The sequence below is a fragment of the Jaculus jaculus genome, chromosome 4 (genome assembly GCF_020740685.1).
Source record: "Jaculus jaculus isolate mJacJac1 chromosome 4, mJacJac1.mat.Y.cur, whole genome shotgun sequence".
NCBI classification, from domain to species: Eukaryota; Metazoa; Chordata; class Mammalia; order Rodentia; family Dipodidae; genus Jaculus; species Jaculus jaculus.
In genome coordinates this window covers 72132886-72152446 of record NC_059105.1, presented here as the reverse complement: position 1 = coordinate 72152446, position 19561 = coordinate 72132886, and the positions used below count along the sequence as shown (strand labels likewise).

Here is a 19561-nt window from a genome sequence, read left to right as displayed (position 1 = left end):
TAAGAAACAGGAGGTTTAAGATATTAAGGAAACTTACTGAAAGTCAAAGCATAAATGTCACAAACACAGTATAAATCGCAAATTGTGGGTCCAGAGCTGATGAGTAATCAGTCCTCTCAGAGTCTGTCTTTTCAAAATGAAATGTTCAAGACAAAGGCTAACAGGCACAGCTTGTCCTGGAGGAATCGTTATGATTATGGAAAATGAGAGAAGTGGGAAGACATGTCTTAATCACATACTATAAGCAGTAAGCAACCATTTAAATTTTTTTTAAATTTATTTGTGAGCAAAGAGAAATAGAGAGAAGAGAGACAGATAGAGAGAATGGGCATGCCAGTGCCTCTAGCCACTACAGTCAAATTCCAGATGTACATGCCCCTTGGGCATCTGGCTTACGTGGGTCCTGGGAATCAAACCTGGGTCCTTTGGTTTCACAGGCAGACATCTTAACCACTAAACCATCTCTCCAGCACAACAATCATTTTTTTTTTTTTTTAAAGACAGTATCTGACAATGTAATCCCTATTGGCTTTAAACTTGTGGTCTTCCTGGATCAGCCTCCCACATGATAAGATCAAGTGTGTTCTACCTTGCCTGGCTTACAAGTATAATTTTTCTTTAATTTATTTTTATTAGACATGGACATATTTAGTATGAAAACAACATGCTGGTACCATCCTTCCCCTCCTCCCTGCCGCTTGTCTGAAGAGTCCTTCCTGTTGGGGATGCAGGACAAGCCCATGGGGATTGTGGGTCATGCTTTATGGGAGCAGCATTCAGTAATGGAGAAGAGAAAATGTCTTTGTATAAAATGGCCCAGTTTGTGGCTCTAACAATCTTTCCACTCCCTCTTCTGCAAAACTTTCTGAGCCATGTTGGGTGCATTGTAAGTCTATTTCAGTGATGGTCTCTTAGGTGCCTGTGGATATCTGGTTTGGTAGGTGTTGAGTGTCCTCAGTGTCTATCTCCTTCACCCTTGTGCTGATATCAGATTCACTAAGAAAGCAGGACTCTTGCTCATGTCCCCAATTCCTATGTGGTTTACCTGGAGCCAGGATGGAGTGCATTGGTTTGTGTATCCCCAAAGGACCTGTCCCCATCTGAAAAAGAGAAGTATATTCTCCAATGCAGAGTGAAGTCAGCACCAGTTAAATGAGATAACCTTTATTAATTTAGAGAGAATGAGTATAACCAACTTATAGCTCAAGATTAGTGGGAACTCGACAATGGGAAGCAGAATTGTTATATGGATATGATTCTGACTTGTTTCCCAGTTCCAATTCCAGATATGGTTTCCTTTCCACTGAATGGATCTATTAGCCAATCCAAGAACAGCTGATTACCCACCATGACTATGTGCCACTATTGACTTGTGTAAGAATCATGTCATGTTGTTTGCTTCTAAGTTACTTAGACTTTGAGTTGCTTGGACAGACATCAGCTACTTTCCCCTGGTAGCTCATGTAGGGCCTTCCAGCACTAGATGGACTAATGCCTGGAGACGGGATATCTTCTGGATTTCAACCAGGTCTCTCCATGGTCTATGCTGAGTGTATATGATGTCTCCAGCAGTAGGTTCTTACCACTAAACTCCAGTGGGAAATCAAGTGCTCTGACAGAAGTCTTTCTTGTTTGTTTTGGGAGATTTAGTCTCTCTGATTAACAGGTCATTGTGGATATAAACCACATCCTACTTCTGGGAATTACAGGACAGTGCCAAGGGAAAAGAAAAAGATAAAATAAACAGGAGAGATTTAAGGCTTCATCTCACCAACTGCCAATGTTCCCCCTAAGATCCTCTTGTGGGTTCCACCTTTTAGTCTAACATCTAGGATATAGGATGCTATGGCACCAGTTCAATTGGGGTTCAGTTTTGTGTCCCCCTCACCCTTTCCCTTCCACCAAGCCCTACCCTCCCTATTGTCCAAGCCTCAAGAAGCAATTCAGGTATGTCAGCAACTCAGGCTGATCCAGGTTAGGAACTGCAGATGAGTGAGACCATGCAATGATTATCTTTGTGTGACTGTGTGAATTCACTTAGAATGATCTCTTCCAAGTTCAACCATTTCTCTATACATCACATGTCTTTTTTTGTTTTTTTGTTTTTTGTTTTTTGTACTGCTAAGTAGAATTTTATTGTATAGATATAGTCCATATTGGTTATCCATTAATTCAATGAAGGGCACGTGGGTTCATTCTAGTTCTTAGCTATTATGAATTGAGAAGCTATAAACATGATAAAGCAAATATCTCTGAACTGAGGTGTGGAGTTTTTAGGGTAAATTCCCAGGAAGGGAATAACAGAGTCTGTTGCTAACTCTATATTCATTCTTTTCAGGAGTTTCAGTATTGATTTCCATAGTGGTTGTACTGGTTTACATTCCAGCCAACAGTGAATGAGTGTTCCTATTTCTCCATAGCCTCGCCAACATTTGTTTTGATTTGATATTTTAATGTTTGCTATCCTTACTGGAGTAAGGTGGAATCTCAGAGTTGTTTTAATTTGCATTTTCCTAATGGTTAGGGATGTTGAACATTTTCTTATGTATTTCTTTTGTAATTCTTCCTCTGAGAACTCTCTATTCAGTTCTCTGCCCCAATTTTATAGTGGGCTGTTTGAGTTTTTATTGTTTAGTTCTTTATTCTATATATTAGGCTTCTGTCATTGGTATATCTGGCAAAGATTACCCATTCAGTGGGTAATATACTGGCTCTGCTTATGGTATAGTTTGCCTGTGCAAAAGTTTTGTAGCTTCATGAGATACCATTGGTTGAGTACTTGTTTAATTTCTTCAGCTACTCTGGTTTTGTTCAGGAAGTCTTTTCCTCATCCTATATAATGGAAAGTGACTCCTATTTTTTCTTCCAGTAATTAAGAGTTTCAGGTCTTATATTGAGGTGTTTAATCCCCTTGGGCTTGATTGTTGTATATGGTGAGATGAGTGGATCTAGTTTCATTTTTCTACATATGGTTGTCCAATCGGTCCATCACCATTTGTTGAAGTGCTGTCTTTTCTCCAGTCTACATTATTGGCATCACCATCATCTATTATAAGGGATGCTTTTGCTGGGTGAGTAGCTTGGGTTGGAAGCCCTAGTAATTTTAGACTTTGAAGTATTCCATTCGAGGCCCTTCTGGCTTTCATGGTTTCCACTGAGAAATTTGAAATAATTCTGATGAGATTGCCTTTTTATGTTGTTTCTCTCTTGCTGCTTTTTAAAACTATCTCTTTGTTTTTTTGTTTTTTTTTAACTATGATGTGTCTTGGAGAGTTTCTTCTTTGGTCCTGTCTGTTTGGTGTTCTGTGGGCTTCTTGTATCTGGATGGACATCTCTTTTGAAAGATTTGGAAATTTTGCTTCAATGATTTTGTTGAATCTCTATGCCTCAGGCATGGATTTCCTCTTCTTCTTGTATACCCATGATCCTGCTATTTGATCATTTTAGGGTATCCCACTCCCACTGTTTCCTCATATTCTGTCCACTTGATTTTTTGAATTTAGCAAAGTTTTTGGCCTCCCAATCAATTTCTTCTGTCTTGTCTTTCAGATCAGAGGTTCTTTCTTCCATATGAGTAACTCTGTTTGTGAAGGGTTCTAGAGAAGTTTTCATAATTTCTATTTGGTTCTTATATTCTGTTGTTGGTTTTTTGTTTGTTTGTTTTTGCATTCTGTCCATCTCCTTGTTGATATATGATTTCAATTCAAGTTCTGATTTTCTTGATGCTTCCTGGAATTCATTCTTGCATTTTATCAAGTTTACATGAAGCTTAATCAACTGGTTGTTGAGCTCTTCCATTTCTTGACACACCTTCAATTTATTCATATCTCTTTGGAGGGTTCTAATATTTTCTTCCACCAAGTTAAGCCTACTATCAAAAGCTGAGTGCTGTAAGAGACAATTTTGTTCAATTTCATTGATACCAATGTTTTTTGATGGTTTGCAGCCAGTTCAGTGAATTTTTGATCAAGATATCATTGGTTGTTGTGTTTTCATTTTGGAAATGAATAATTTTTGTTGATTTCATTGGAGGCTTCCATTGTAGGACTGGACATCCTTGATGGAGATCCCTCAGTTTTATGACTTTCGTTGCTTGCTTGCTTGCTTTCTTTCTTTCTTTCTTTCTTTCTTTCTTTCTTTCTTTCTTTCTTTCTTTTTTTTTTGCATTATTTTCTACCCATTTTAGGGACAATCTTTCTTTTCTTAAGATGGGAGCAAGATTTTGTCCTTTGGCCCATACATTCTCTGTCTCAGGTGAACAGGAATGTTGGTATCCACTGGCCAGTCAGGATACCAGAGCAAAAGGCCTTATTCCACAGCTCATTCAGGGAGCAGGCCTCCCCAACAAGGCACAATGACACCTACCAAGACCAGGGCAATTTGAGGAGCCTAGAGACAAGGGTCTAGCCTATTCACTCAACACTGCCTTACCCACCCACACACAGTTCATGCAGGGAATCCAGACCCAGGAGCTTGAAGGAGCCAGAAGACAAGGGTCTTGCCTACTCACTCCATACTGCCATGCCTGCACATACACTGTCCGTGCAGGAAACCCAGTCCAGGGTATTGGAGGAGCCTGGAGACAGGGGTCTGGCCTACGCACTCCATACCACCATTTCTACCATACACCATCCACACAGGGAACTCACACTGGGGTGCTCACAGAATTACAATTTTTCAATGTTGTGATTAGCAATCTGGATTAAGGGAGGGCAGGAGTGGAAATTGGAATGTGACATTTCAAGTCCTTGAAGTCTGATTGGCCTTCTCATATTGTATCTATTTACATTCCTTGTGAAAATAAGTGGTACTCAGGTGGTTGGTAAAGAAAGGCTGCAGGTGTTTCCAATTTCCTAAAGATACTCCATATATCAAATGTCAGTCACTATTCCATAAAGTATCCCACTTGGAGTGTCTTCAGTCAAATGGCTTCCTCAGCAAGAAAGTCCATCTGTAACTTTTTTTTTTTTTTCGTTGCTTAGGAGTTACAATTAAAATGATAAAACCTACTTGATTTCTGGTTTTTAAGATAAGGTCAGATCAGCACTTAGGATACCACACTTCTGAGGATCTCTGTAGTGTTGTTGTTTTTTTTTTTTTTTTTTTTTTTTTTTTTTTTTTTTTTTTTTTTTTCCTTTCCCTCCCTGTTGATGAAGAGCATTACTAGATACAATGGTGACTACTTGGTACCTACAGCACTATTACTGGTCAACAGTAGGCTTCCCTAATGGGACTGAGTATCAAATACCCTCAGCAATTAGAGAAAGGCACATTTTAACCAGGGAAAACGAATTGAAAAGTCATTTCACCTCTCCTGCCTGGAGCAGAATAAATCCCAAGAGAATGCCAGCAGTGGTTCTGCCTGCAATTCCATTCACTTACAGGAAAGTGCATTTCTCTCCCTTTTCACTTGGGTCTACACTAACCATTTTTCAAGTGTGTCATCTATAATGACCAAGGCAATATAGAAGATCAACTTCCTTTCATTTCTATTCTAAAGTCAACTTATAAGAACTGGAGATGAGCTACTTAGAGCTGAAGAAATTAGTGTATTGGTTTTACTTTAATCTATCTCAGATTACACTGAAATCAATGTCTGGAAAAGATTTATGTGTAAATACTCAGATGGCAGGAGGAAGTATTCATATCATTAGTTAAATTTTATTTGGAAATTAAAAGCATTATACTTTAGTAAGACTGTATTCACATAAGAGAATTGCAGCTCTGACCACTTGAAAACTCCAGCTGTAGGTGAGTTTTCTCTCAGCTGGACCTGAATGTCAGTCTAGACACAGCTGAGAGGGTCCTCTAGCCTTTTCACACGGGCTTCTTTATCCCCTCCCACTTCTCACATGGCAAGAGTTCCTTAAACTTACTTTTCTTTTTTATTTCCATGCTTCCCCCCCACACACACAGGCCCTCCACCTGTGATCTTTAGCTATGTGCCTGCTTTTCCTTGGATCTCTACTTCCCTCAAGAAATATAACAATTTAATAAAAAAGAGAATTGCAGAATTAAGCAAATGTGTATTCAGGAATACCTGTTTGGCCACTTTTAAATTTAGTCTCTTGATCATCATTTCTTCCTCTTAAAAACAGAAATAAATGACGTACCAAATAAGGTTATGGAGATTAACGGTATAATGTAAGTAAAATGACTAATGCATAATAGATATCCATTTATTGATAGTTATAATGAATATGAGGTGATAAGTGTGATTGTGGTAGGGACATGGCCAGCAGAAGACAGGAAAAAGTTATGTCATCTACAGACATTTAATGGTTCCATTTATTTGACATTTCATTGAAATTTAAATCATTTTATTCAATTATTGATTTTTAACTGGCAAATTCTCTAAGCTAAGCAATTAATTAAAATTTTGCTAGCAGTATGGTTAAATTTTCAGATATATCCAAAATGCAATATTTTTATCCTAATGAGTATCACATTTTTGATACTAAATTTTGGTCATTCAAAAGCGCTCTACTACTAGAAGTCAAGCCCATGAGGGCATAGGTGCTAAATTGCAATAAACCATTTTGTAGAATAAGATATTATCACACCTAGAAATTGCAGTTCTACTTTTTAAAATTAGAATTAAATGGACACTTAAAGTTTCATGAGTGTATATGTGCATGCATGTGCATATGTATGCATATACGTATATATTTTCTCTGGCAAGTAAAGAATAATTTTAAAGATATTTCTACTATACAATAGTAGGATTACACATATAAGCATGATTTGGAAGATCAAGAGTTGCAATATACATGTAAAAGTATCTACTGTGTAGTGACTTCTGTCTTGGACAGGTGTGTGTGTGTGTGTGTGTGTGTGTGTGTGTGTGTGTGTGTGCAGTAAATACTCTATTTTGCTGGAATTAAGGTGATATCTGGACCAAGCTTCTTCCAGTAGCTCCCTGGTCGAACTGGTTTCCTGTTTTTGTTCTAGCTTCTGCAAGCCATAAACTGCCTGGATTATTTTCACCTTCAGTGCCAGCAGACCAGGGTCAATATGTCTCTCTTTTTCCCTCCCTTCCCCCTTCCTCCCTTCTGTCCTCTCTCATTCCAATTCTCCCACTCTTCTGCCATCCCCTCTCACTTATGAGGACCTTTAGAACTGCACTGCACTTACCTGGAGAATCCAGGAGAATTTTCCATCTTGAGATCTTTATTTCCATTACATCAACAAAAGGCCTTTTTTGTTTCATGTAAAGTTACATAATCAAAGGTCCTGAGAATCATGAAATAAAAATCTATTGAATATACAATAATATTTCTTTTTAAATATTTTATTTATTTTACAGAGAAAGAGGGACTTAGAGAGAGAGAATGGGTGTGCCAGGGCCTCCAGCCACTGCAAACAAACTCCAGATGCATGCTCCCCCTTGTGCATCTGGCTAACATGGGTCCTGGGGAATTGAACCTGGGTCCTTTGGCTTTGCAGGCAAATGCCTAAGCCACTAAGCCATCCCTCCAGCCCAATATTCTTTCTAACACAAGACTTGCTCTTGTTGGCTACCTCCCATAAGCATCTAGGTTTGCCAGATGTCTTTCAGTATCAATTGAATAAGGAGAGAACTGGTTAGGGAATACTTCCTAGGAAGGGATAACATTTCCTCTTCCTTTCCATGAGGCACATGCTTTTGTGTTGAGTAAGGCTTAGAACAATAATCAGATGCAAAAAAAAAAGTGTTCCTGGGAAGGTGACAATTACACAAGAAATTATATAATGTGTTTGGTGGGAATAAGGTAGCAGGGTGGTTAATTTCAGAAAGTGACCCTTCTCATGCTAGAAAGGTGCCACAAGAAAGTCTGTGCTATTATGACATATACTTCCACTTGTTTGATTCTTTTGCTCTCTCATATTTGTTCTGGAATAAAAGTGAATTAATTCAAGACTGTCCTACACTTGCTCTCTCATCTTGTTCTCTTTTTTGTTGGGGTTATAATATTCAAATAAGGATAAAATACATGAAAGTCAAATTTGGCTTGGCAGCAGCATTTTCAAATCCTTACAGAAATGAACTTTCTTATCATCTAAGGGATATACAAATACTAAGAATTATAGAAAAATTTAATCCTATTCATGGCTCTGAGCCTATCATATGTTTATTGGTGTCACTAATTAAAACTCAGTTACAGGTCAAATATTTAGGTTTGATAGAATTTAGTTCATCACTTTTCAAATTCAATCCTAAATCAATTTTCTTAGTACTAAATAAAGAGCTGCATTCTTTATGATATATTCAGAATTAAACAGTAAGGCTACTATCACATCAGTAGTGGAGGGCTTGTCTTCATGATAATGGTGATTAGGGATGTGTTGACCTTCCAGGCTTCCATAGGACCCAACAACATTTTCTACCTGCTTCTTAAGACTAAAGAAAGGCTTTTTGTATAAAAGTTTCAGAAAGAATTAGTTCAAATCTTGTTTTTCTTCTAAACAAGTTAACTTGCTATTGAGACATAATTATGATTAATCATCTAGGACTTTTAAAAATATTTTTAACAACATGAGGCAGTGTACAACAGAAATACATGTCTTTGTTGTTCGAAATTCTTCAAGACCTGACTGGGGAGGCTGACTGGGGAAGCTAACTGGTTGGCTGATTTGGGGCAACTTGTGCTTCTTGGCAGTTGGCATAGAATTATAGCTAAGCTTCAGAAATAGTGCCAGTCTGTCTGGCTCTTCTCCCAGCCCTGACAGTCACAGGAGTAAGAGACAGTCTATGAACCTTCAGTACTTATACTTCCTTATCTATGAAAAGGAGATAAACATGCAAAAATAGTCTCTACCTCAGTGTCTGACACAGGAACTACTTGATATACTTCTGATATTAGTTTTTCCTTGTGAATCATTTTTTAAAGTTCTTTATTATCTATAGTTGAATGATGCTAACATTTTTCTGTCCTTTCATTGTTCTTTATCAAACTTAACATTTACCCCATTTATCACAATTGTCTCCAGTTTCTTTTCTCCAACAAAATGTTTAAAATATTTACTTTGATATTTTTAATGTATAGGATATTCAAATCTAGTTTTTCTTTCCTACAATCTTTGTACACATGTTGACTTCTGTAATGTTTGAACATCCAGTTGAAATCCTTTTTGTATCATCTTACTCTAAAGATAATCATCACTTTAGTAAATATTTCATACATCTTCTAGTCACCAAGTAGCCATGGCATTCATGTTCTCACAGCAGCTATTGTTACCTGCACAATATTGGACCCATCAACATGTCATCATGAATGATGGGGGAAGGAAAAAATCAAATAGAAGGACTAGTTAGAGACAGTAAGGTATTCAGTGGAAGGGGGATGAGAACAAAACAAAGTAATGAGAGTGGATTATGAACAAAATAATAATTCACATGAATGAAAATTGTTAATCAAACATTAAGAAAATTTAAAATGTCAAACTAGATAAAATAATTTAACTCTTTAGCACAAAGGTGATCCCACCTACAATTTGCTATGTGGTGATGATCTCTTCATGTTTCAACAAACTTACCACACAATTTCTCCCCACAATTTATATGTAGTGCTGAAATTTTATCTTTTCTGCATTTTTCTGTCTTATATTCTCATGGTTGGCTACATGACTCACAGTGGGCTTTCCACTTTTCTGATGCTTTCTCCAGCAACAAACCCACTGATATCCCAAAGGGGTATGTGCTGCAGATAAACTCTAAGTCTCCTTTTAGAAACTACTACAATACCATATATATATATATATGGTATTGTAGTAGATAAATATATAAATATAAATATATAGACATCATGTATGTATAATTGTCATATGTGTGTGATGTGTGTTAGTGTGTATAAATTTTTTGCCCACATCTTCTGTAATTATCTATCTTTGTCTTTCAATGTAAACTTTGACCTATGATTACTTTTCACCTGTACCTAAATTTAGTTTTCAGCAACACATTTCCTTTATTATATACTACGTGTTCTGCCTTTTCCCCAGCTATCACACTGAAATGCACTGTTTGGATTTTGTTTTGTTCTTCACATCTGTCATCTTCTTATCTTCTTTCATACTATTGCTAATGCAAATTGTTTTCTTTTCTAAAACATGCATGCTTGTGTTTATTGCCATGCATATGTATTTAATTCTTGTGAGTACTTGAATAGTAGTGCTTTTCTTATCACTTGCAATGTTCTTGCCTTTTGATTTCATCTTGGTCTCTGCTGCATATTAGTAATGGCTAATATAAGCTTTCCAATCCAGATGCTAGAACACAGTTTCTTTATGAAATGAAAAGTATTTTCTACTTCACACTCCAGGCTTTTTGATTGTTTGGGGATATTGTTGCTGTAACAATGAATATTCATTGTATGGAATTATATGATTTATTATGACATTTCAATAATGTAAACTTTGCAAAGTTTATATTTGGCAGACAAAAGGAAAATAATGTGATTCATATAAATTTAAATAATACATATGTGAGCTGATTTAAATCAACTTGTTAACATTGTTTATATTTCAACCTGGAACCAATTATGTTGTCATGCAGTCATCCTTTTGTAAGACTCTATCCAGAACTGCATTTTGGGACTGTGCTTCTCATATTTCAAAGGTAATGAGAAATATTTTCATTTAGAAAAATGTGTTGAGATGAAAGTTTGGCTTTCTAAATGAGACAGTGACAAAGCCCTTGTCCCTGTAACATGGATACATTAAGAATTTTCTGCATGGATGTTTTTCTACTTGTCGTCATTTTGGAGCAGCACACTGACCCTAGGTTTATGCATTGAGTTGTTGACATTTATTTCCAAATTTCTACTCTATGAAGATCTTATTTACAACACTTCATATGTTTAGATAATTGTTTTATTGCATTTGCTTGTCACTGCTTAATGTCATGCTAATATATAATTGTAATAAAGCACTTAATTCCAGGTTTGAATTTTTCTGAGCAGCTAAATGAGGATAGTGCATATCAAATGTGTCAATGTCCCTTATGGAACATATCTTGATGTGAATCTGTGCATATGCTAAGAATTCTTTTACTTTTAATAATAGAAACTGTGAGATTAGGGAGAAAACTCAGGACATACTTATAACTTTGACTATTCCTCATTGTTTTTTGTCCCTGGCATTTGACCTTACCCCTTCAAGGAAACACAGAAGGGTGACTATGCAATCATTTCAGTGACTGGCTACATACATGATGATAATTGTCCAAGAAAGGAGGAGGAATATGCATATCAGTACTGCACTGCAGCAATAAAAGATGCTCTAAACAGGAACAAGCCATACATATTACAATTCTGAAAAGCTTAATCAATTCCTATAACTTGAGAAAATTTTGTCCATTGATTGAGTTTATTTTTAAGAGCTTAAGAAGAATACATGTTTGAGGAACTAAGAAATAAACTTCTATACACAATGTTTTGTTAGTTATTAAGACAATAATGAACATAAATTGGATTTTTAACTTTTATAAAAATTTTGTGTTATACAAATAATGTTATATTTTTTTCTAAGACTCTCAGGACAGTTATAAAAGTCACTCTTCTCTATGGCATCTTATATTTGTCATTATAGCTAATTACAATTTTTACTACTTTATTTTCTTTTAAAGTACTTCTCTATATGTTATTTTCCTTTATGAGTTTTGCTATGCTACAAAAAGAATAAATATTTTAATGGACTTGCATTCATATTTGTATAAATGCATAAATGAAGGTGTTCTATCTTTGGTGTGTGATGGATTCTAAACACAACAATGCTATTACCTCTGAAAACAACAGGATAAATTATTCTGCTTCTTTCAATTTAGGCCTACTTATCTGCACAATGAATTGCATGCACTCAAGAGAGAAAACTAGTAAAATCATTTTATGATATCAAAACTTATCGTGCTTTCTGACAGGAATTGGTGTTCAAGTTTTGTTTTTTTTTTTTTCATTTTCCCTTCTTCTCAGGGTATGTTAGCTTTTAACTTGTGGCTCCCATGCCTAGTTTGCATAATGATCAGCTTAATTCTTTCCTATTTTCCCACAAGTATTCTTTAAAAGTGGTCATCTTAATTTCTTTTATATCCTTTACACTTTGAATAAATATTCTAAGCTAGTTTTATATTGCTCTATAAACTCAGTGTCACCCAAGTCATTTGAAATGAAGCATGATAAGGATGGCCATCTCCCAGTCCCCTTTTCTTTCCCACATATCCCTAAGGAAAGGGATGCATAATCTTGGCTAAAATCTACCTCAGGTATTGTCAGTAGTACTCCCTGAGAACACAGCATTAGAATAATCAAGAAGCATCAGATTTTTATCCCTGAAGAAACTGTCAGATAGTGACTTAGATGTTCATTGTCATGAAACAATGTGGTCTACTGTTTGTTCCCGCAATTTTTTCTATCCCTTGTTCCTACCTGATTATACAGTTACTTATGGGGCAAAAAGAAATGAGAGCACACAGGTAAAATGTTGCATCTTCTTCCAAGCCAAGAGGACCATAAGAAATAGTATACAAATGTTGTAATACTTTGGCCACTGATGTCTTGAATAAATAGTTTTGAAAGCTGGGTGTGGTGGCACACACCTTTAATCCCAGCACTCAAGAGGTAGAAGTAGGAGGATCACCCTGAGTTCAACCCATCCTGAGAATTACTACATACGAATTCCAGGAGACCCTGAGATAGAGTGAAATGCTATCTCAAAAAACCAAAAAAAAAAAAAAAAAGCCTTGAATATTTTACTGTCTGCTGAAATATAATAAGAATTGAATCCTTCATAAGTGAACGCTACCTGTAAATTTTATCAAAAATAAACAAGCTTGGTTTCTATGAAGATTAATAAAATAAGGATGGAATTTTTGAACAATACACAATATAATATTTATGTTTTAATATGAAGAAGACTTGAGTGGTCATGCTCAATAAAATAGTGTTCATTCACAGCCAAGTAAGAACAGCACTGCTGACATAAATCTAATTCATTTGTGTATATGGGGAATCCACAGGGAAGAGAAAATATCTTTCTTTTACCCTGGGAAAGACTTTCCATGATTTGTGGGAATCACTTGTTATCAGATATCTGATGGGGACTGTGTATTCTTGCAGGAGATGTGGTTTGGGATGAGAGATGAATTTCCAAGAGAGCTGACTTTGTTGTTAACATATCAGTGTCTTAAAGTCAATTGCAGCATTCATACCATATCACTTTTTACTCCTTTACATATTGCATATTTATTGTATGTTCTATTGTTATTAAGGTGTATATAAATGTTTAGTTGAATAAGAAGTCTCAATGAAACTCCAAATTCTCTGGGAGGGAGAAAATTGAAAATGACTTATTTTTTTCTCAGCCACAGAATTTGTTCTTATCAACCCACATACAAGTTAATGACACTGAGAGCAACAACAGCAACAACAAAAACTCAATGAGATTGTTTATTATGTAAGCTGAGGGCTGAGGAGAAAGAGCTGATGGAGGGAGTTTCTTCACATGCTACTACTTGAGGTGGCTTTGACTCTGTTCCACAGTGATCATATTATACCAAGATGCATACCAGAATACTCCAAAGAGCCATACGTGGTGTCCAAAGAAACTGCCAGCCTGAAAAGCAAGAACTGCAGGCTACATGAGTAGACAGTACACACACACACACACACACACACACACACACACTGAAGCCATTCACCACTCACTGACTGAAACTGCCCCTCATTTGAGATGAAAAGCATGTAATAATAAGCTAAATAACAATGGAGAATCGCATAACTATAAAGGCCCTGATGTCCTTTGCGCATAAGAAAATACTATGGCACATGTTCATTCTTTATGTCCAGACCATATGTCTAGATTAGGTTGATACTAGACAATAGCTAGGAACATTCTGTCTTTCTAACTATCATGCTGTGGTCTTGCAATCCTCTTCCTATTTACAGGAGAGTGATTGTTACCAACTGGATTTTGGTATGGTGAATGGTAATGGGAAAATATCAAACTCTGAAATGGGGAGCAGGAAAAAAAAAGCTGTTTCTGTTGATACTCTTTGTTATGTAACACATGCTCTATGAATAAAAGGAAAATACCTTCAGTTTATAGTTTTCATAATAGCTGCATATTTTAGCTAAGTGTACCTCCTTGAGCACTAAGGGGGTGAAGAAAGTAGCAGAGGGCTGTTTTTAGACTTGCTAAAACTTTAGTCTAACCATATTCAAATTATGATTGTTCATTTAATACACAAAAAGTTTTGGAGGCACTATGAGCTTCTGTTTTCTCAGATATAAATTTTAGAAAGTAATAGCACTTACCTCATCAGGTTTAGAGAAACAAATGTGATAATGTTCATACAGCATTTAGAAAAGATACAACACAGAGTGTTTGGAGAATGTTACTTAGTAACATTACATATCTATTAAAAAGAAAAACTTCTCATCATAATTGCAGGGATAGGAAGGAAGGAAAATATTTTTAATGTTTTCATAAGCATATGCTTCTCTATAGGTATGTTCTTGCTTTGCCTGAAAAATTGTAGAAAAAAAAGATTGATCATGAAACATTAAAACTATTATGACATATCTTTATTTAAGACCAAATTTTTTAAAGTCCTTATTTTTTGTAAGTTGAAGCTGTTTTCTTTTAAGCTTAACACACATCTGAGACTGCTGTGTGTTTGTTTACAGAGACTTTCTGCCCTACTAAGCGCACAGAAGACAGTGTTGCTGGGAGTGAGGAGGAGCAGAATCTCCACGAGTTGGTACCCCTGAAGGAGAGAATGGCGAGGTATCAGGCAGCTATTTCCAGGGGTGACTGCCGCAGCTTCTCAGCTAATGTAAGCACCTTTTCATAAGTTTGCATGAAGTGATCTTTGCTATCTGCCTAGAATTTCTTTTTATTTTACAAAAGCAAGAATGTCCCTAGACATTGGAATCAAGCTGACAAAGGACAAAAAATAGTATGAATCAAATTCAGATCATCTGAATTTAAGCTTTTTTGTGCTACTTATATGTTGCATGAACTTTAATTATTTACCCACTGCCTCTCTGAGCTTCAGTTCCTTTAACTGAAAAATGGGAATACTCATCTACTGCATAGGGTCTTGGTGTAGAATCAAGGGATAATTTATGTGTTAGTCACAAGGAACTGTATAAATATATTATTATTGTCATTATCACTTAAACTATGGCTATTCTCCTTGGGAAGTTTGGGAATTAATTTCATATTTTAATAATGTGGGTTTTCATGTTGCCCTCCTTGGTCTTATAAATCATTTCTTTACATTCTCTGGCAGTATCATTTCTTTTGCTTTACTTTGTATGGACTGAATCCATTAACAGAGGCTTAATCAACATAGAAATGGGAGATTAGCAGTATAGGCACACTGCTAAACTAATTATGATTATAGGAGCCTGCAGGATTCAGAGACCACCAATTTTTAGAGCCAACCAGTATAAAGTAATATTCAAAAAATTTGTTGGATTCTATTTTCTGTACTCTTCAGCTTAATGGAAGATAAGAATATACTTTTATAATTATAATCTCTAAATTAGCCATGTGGTATACATGAGTGTATGTAGCGAGGGAGAGAGAAAGGAAGAGACAAACAGTGTGTGAGAGAGATAATTCAAAAGGTAGGATTTTAAAATAGCTATTCAACATTCTTCTTTACAATTTATTTAGAGATATGGATATGTGTCACTGTGCCAAGCTCACTAACCTTACCTAGGTGCTATATGACATTTAAGCTTTATACAGTCATTAAGACATATTTTAGATGCAGCATAGATTTGGAAAACATGCACAGAAGTCACATGAGTAACTATATCTCTTCCAAAATAAATAGTATTTTAACACTGTCCTCTGCCAATCTTCTTAGGTGATGCCACTTGCTGGAAGATTTTGGAATATCACTTCACACAAATCAATTCTAAATTGTATACATTATTCTTAAGGAAACAGCTAAATTTGAAAAGACAGTAAGAAATTAAAGTAAATACCTAGTTTGTTGACTCCAATAATCTTTTAATTGAATTCAACTTCCCTCTACCATATGAGAAAGTGTTTTGGCTCCCAAAGTACCATATTTAATTTGTCCCAAATATTGTGAATCAATGTACACATGACACATAAGAACTTTTAAGATCAGTTCACAGAAATCCTGGTAAAAATACAAAGCAAAGAAAATAGCTACCATGTTTGGTTATTGGCATCAAATGATCATTTTCCTTTGCATTACAGTAAGGTAGCTAACATTTTGTGGGTCTACATGTAAGACAAGCCCATGAAATACTTGCCAAAGCCCTGTCAATAGAGAGAAAGTAACATGTACTGACCAGAAAATAAAAATGCTAGATTCTATGCCAGGTAGTTTTATCCCTCTTTATCTTTGTTAAACTCACAAAAGTATGTGAGAAAAATATTACACTGTTACATCTGTAAAATAAATAGTTCAGGAACTTTAGCCCAAAGTATTATCAGGGCAAGAATTAAAATCACTGTTTGCTTCCACAAATTATATTATTTTTATTTATCTCTATAACCTAAGGACAATTCTTTGCCATTGATTGGGTCTTACATTTAAAATTGATGACTATGTAATGTTTACCTGGGTTTAAGTGTTCAGTATTTAAACTAACTCATTATTATTGACAAACCCATTACATTGCAAATCTCATTTCCAAGACAAAACATAAGGAACACAGAATAAGTGTAAATAAAAAGATTCAACCCAAAGAATCCCGGGTATGTGGTCATAAATAATAACATGAATTAGTCAGAGCATTTAGAATGTGGTGCTAAATAAGGATATGCCAAGAGGTGAACATGTGAACAAGGAGGTGTCCCTGGAACTATAACCATGTACTGCTTCCTGGGCAAATCCCACCATTTCATTTGGGAGGTCTTTCTTGTGCAAGCTGAGCTCAAGACAATGTTTTCTCCATTATTATTGTGTTAACAAACATTTGCTATACATCATGGTAGCATCCGGATAGCAAGGGAAGTAGCATTAGCTCTGCTATGAAAAATAATCAGCTATATGTACTTTTTTATGTGTAATGTGGCCAAATTCCAAAGCATAAGGCTAACAGAGAGAAGAATGAGTATATCTGTGTTTTAGTTCACTTGGTAGATGACTGACCTGTCCAACAAAGGGTTGATATTTTTATGAAAATGCATTTGCTTAAAGACTGTCCACTTTTTGATATAATTACTGAAGCTTGGAAAATTAATTTGCATATGATTTGTTCACCACTTATAGTTGTTTGAAATAATAATGTTCTTGACAATGATTACTTTAATTTCTGTAATTTAATATTTACACATTATTTACATATGATCAATTCCAGGGAGGCTATATTTTCAGAACAAATGATATATAGGGAAAAAAAAGCTTGCCCTTAATTTGTTTGTTTCTTTGCTCTCTTTAATTTGAAATGGATATCATATTTTCTCATGACTTTCACACATATCAAATGATAGTAATTGATTAGGACTTACATTTAAAGTCTGTTGCAGGATTTCATGGAAGCATACAGTAATATGTCTTTTTACAGTGGGCTAATGTAAATATTTTGAAATGTCTAATAATCTATGAAAGTTGGAAACTTTGTTAACTTGGTAATGCATACGTTAGTATTTACTAGTAATTCATACAGCCCTGGATCTGAGCTTAAACTCCTAACATTCCTGGCAATAGGAAACTCTAATCCTAAAATAAATGCATGTTTTGTGTCATTTTTTAAAACCATGTTTGGGGTAAAGATTCTAAGATTCGTGGAGTCCACAGTCTATGATATGTGAACCTCAACTCTGAGGCTACTTATGACTTACAATGCTCCTAAGCTTATTTATGTCAGGACTGGACCACACTTCTGAAGTCCTGCTTTAGTTTGAAATGTCACTGAAGCACCAGCCAGCTCCAAGTAGATCTGGAAGCTCCCTGGATGAGGCCCTAGATGGGGTCTGCTTACTTGTCAGTTGATATCCTATCTGGACTTGAGTGCCTTCCAGGCTCTGGAGGGTGTTGAGTCATCAAACCCAAAGTCCCTCAGCTCCTTCTGCACTTCCCTGGGAGGTCTGAGGCCTGGTAGCAAGCACTCTTTGTTGCTCTGCAAGCTGGTTCCAATGCTAGGTACTCAAATCTCTCATATCTGAATACATGTCAAGAATAGACAGACTAGAGCCCATCTGTTCAAGCTCTTCTGTTAAAGCCACATGATTCTAACATGCCAGTACTCATAGCTGAATTCTGAGATGTGTCAATTCTGGAATAGAGTGGCTGTTATTTTCCTGCCTATTCTTTAAGGCTAATGATTAAGACAGACAGATGTGATTCAAATTGCTATGCCCACACTTACATAGTGACTATGAGAACATAGCAAGCTGCCTTACATCACAAAAACGAAATTTCTTCTTTAAAATTCAGGTGTCCACAATCTTATAGCTATTTATTCATTTACAAGCAGAGAGGGAGATATACAGACAGAAATACAGAGAGAATGGGCACACCAGTATCTCCAGCCACTGCAAATGAATAACAGAAGCATATGCCACTTTGTGCACCTGGATTTGCAGGGGCACTGGGGAATCGAACCAAGCTTGTTAGGTTTTGCGGGCAAGTCCCTTAATGACTAAGCCATTGCCCCAGCCCTGAAGTAAACTTTTGAGTCCATTATTATACTTGGTAATGTGTTGCCTCTACATGTTTGAGATATTTTTTTAATTTTTGTTTTTTATTTATTTATTTGAGTGTGACAGACAGAGAAAGGGTCGGGGGAGAGAAAGAGAATGGGCACACCAGGGCTTCCAGCCATTGCAAACGAACTCCAGATGCATGCGCCCCCATGTGCATCTGGCTAACGTGGGTCCTGGGGAATAGAGCCTTGAACCAGGGTCCTTAGGCTTCACAGGCAAGCGCTTAACCACTAAGCCATCTCTCCAGTCCATGTTTGAGATTTTTATGACAACTTTACTTTGAGTTAAAATTGATTCCTTTATTCTAACATCCATAGTCCACCAAAATATTCTTGGGGAAATGCATTCTATGAGCTAATCTTTATACATAAATGAATTTTCTCAATGTTTTGAAGATCTTTTATGTGGAAATCCTAATAAATGAGATAACAATTTGGAGAAACTAGTTTTATTAATGTTTTCAATAAAAGCCTATGGAAATAATTGTTTGTTAATATCTTTTTAGTTTTCCACCCATCAATAATTATCAGCTCTTATGAAAAATTAGCCCAATAACCCCATCCTGTACAGGGGTAAAATTGAATTTTCCTCTGTCATGAACCACCACAGGTGATGGAGGAATCAGAAGTGTGCACAGTGCCTGGTGGTTTGGCCAAGGTGAAGAAACAATTTGAGAAGGATGAGATGACTTCATCCTGCAATGCCTTTTCTCAGTACCAGTACCACCACCAGAACAGAGCTGAGCAGGTAATCCTCATGTGGGTAATAGATAAACCATGTCCAGTTGAAGTGCTTTTGTTGATATAAAAGTCCTTGGTCTTTGGTGGTAGAGTAATTTTCATTACAAATTTAAAAATAATACTTTTATAAAATCAAATTTAAACATAGTGCT

General features: G+C 36.0%; 1 protein-coding gene across 1 annotated transcript in view; it reads left to right on the top strand.

Moving 5' to 3' along the window:
• Xirp2 (xin actin binding repeat containing 2) overlaps positions 1 to 19561 on the top strand; it is a 325028-nt gene that overhangs the window by 259997 nt on the left and 45470 nt on the right. The window contains exons 3-4 of the mRNA XM_045148374.1: positions 14658 to 14806; positions 19279 to 19416. Of these exons, the coding sequence (XP_045004309.1) occupies positions 14658 to 14806; positions 19279 to 19416 (287 nt within the window). The remainder of the gene's footprint in view (positions 1 to 14657; positions 14807 to 19278; positions 19417 to 19561) is intronic.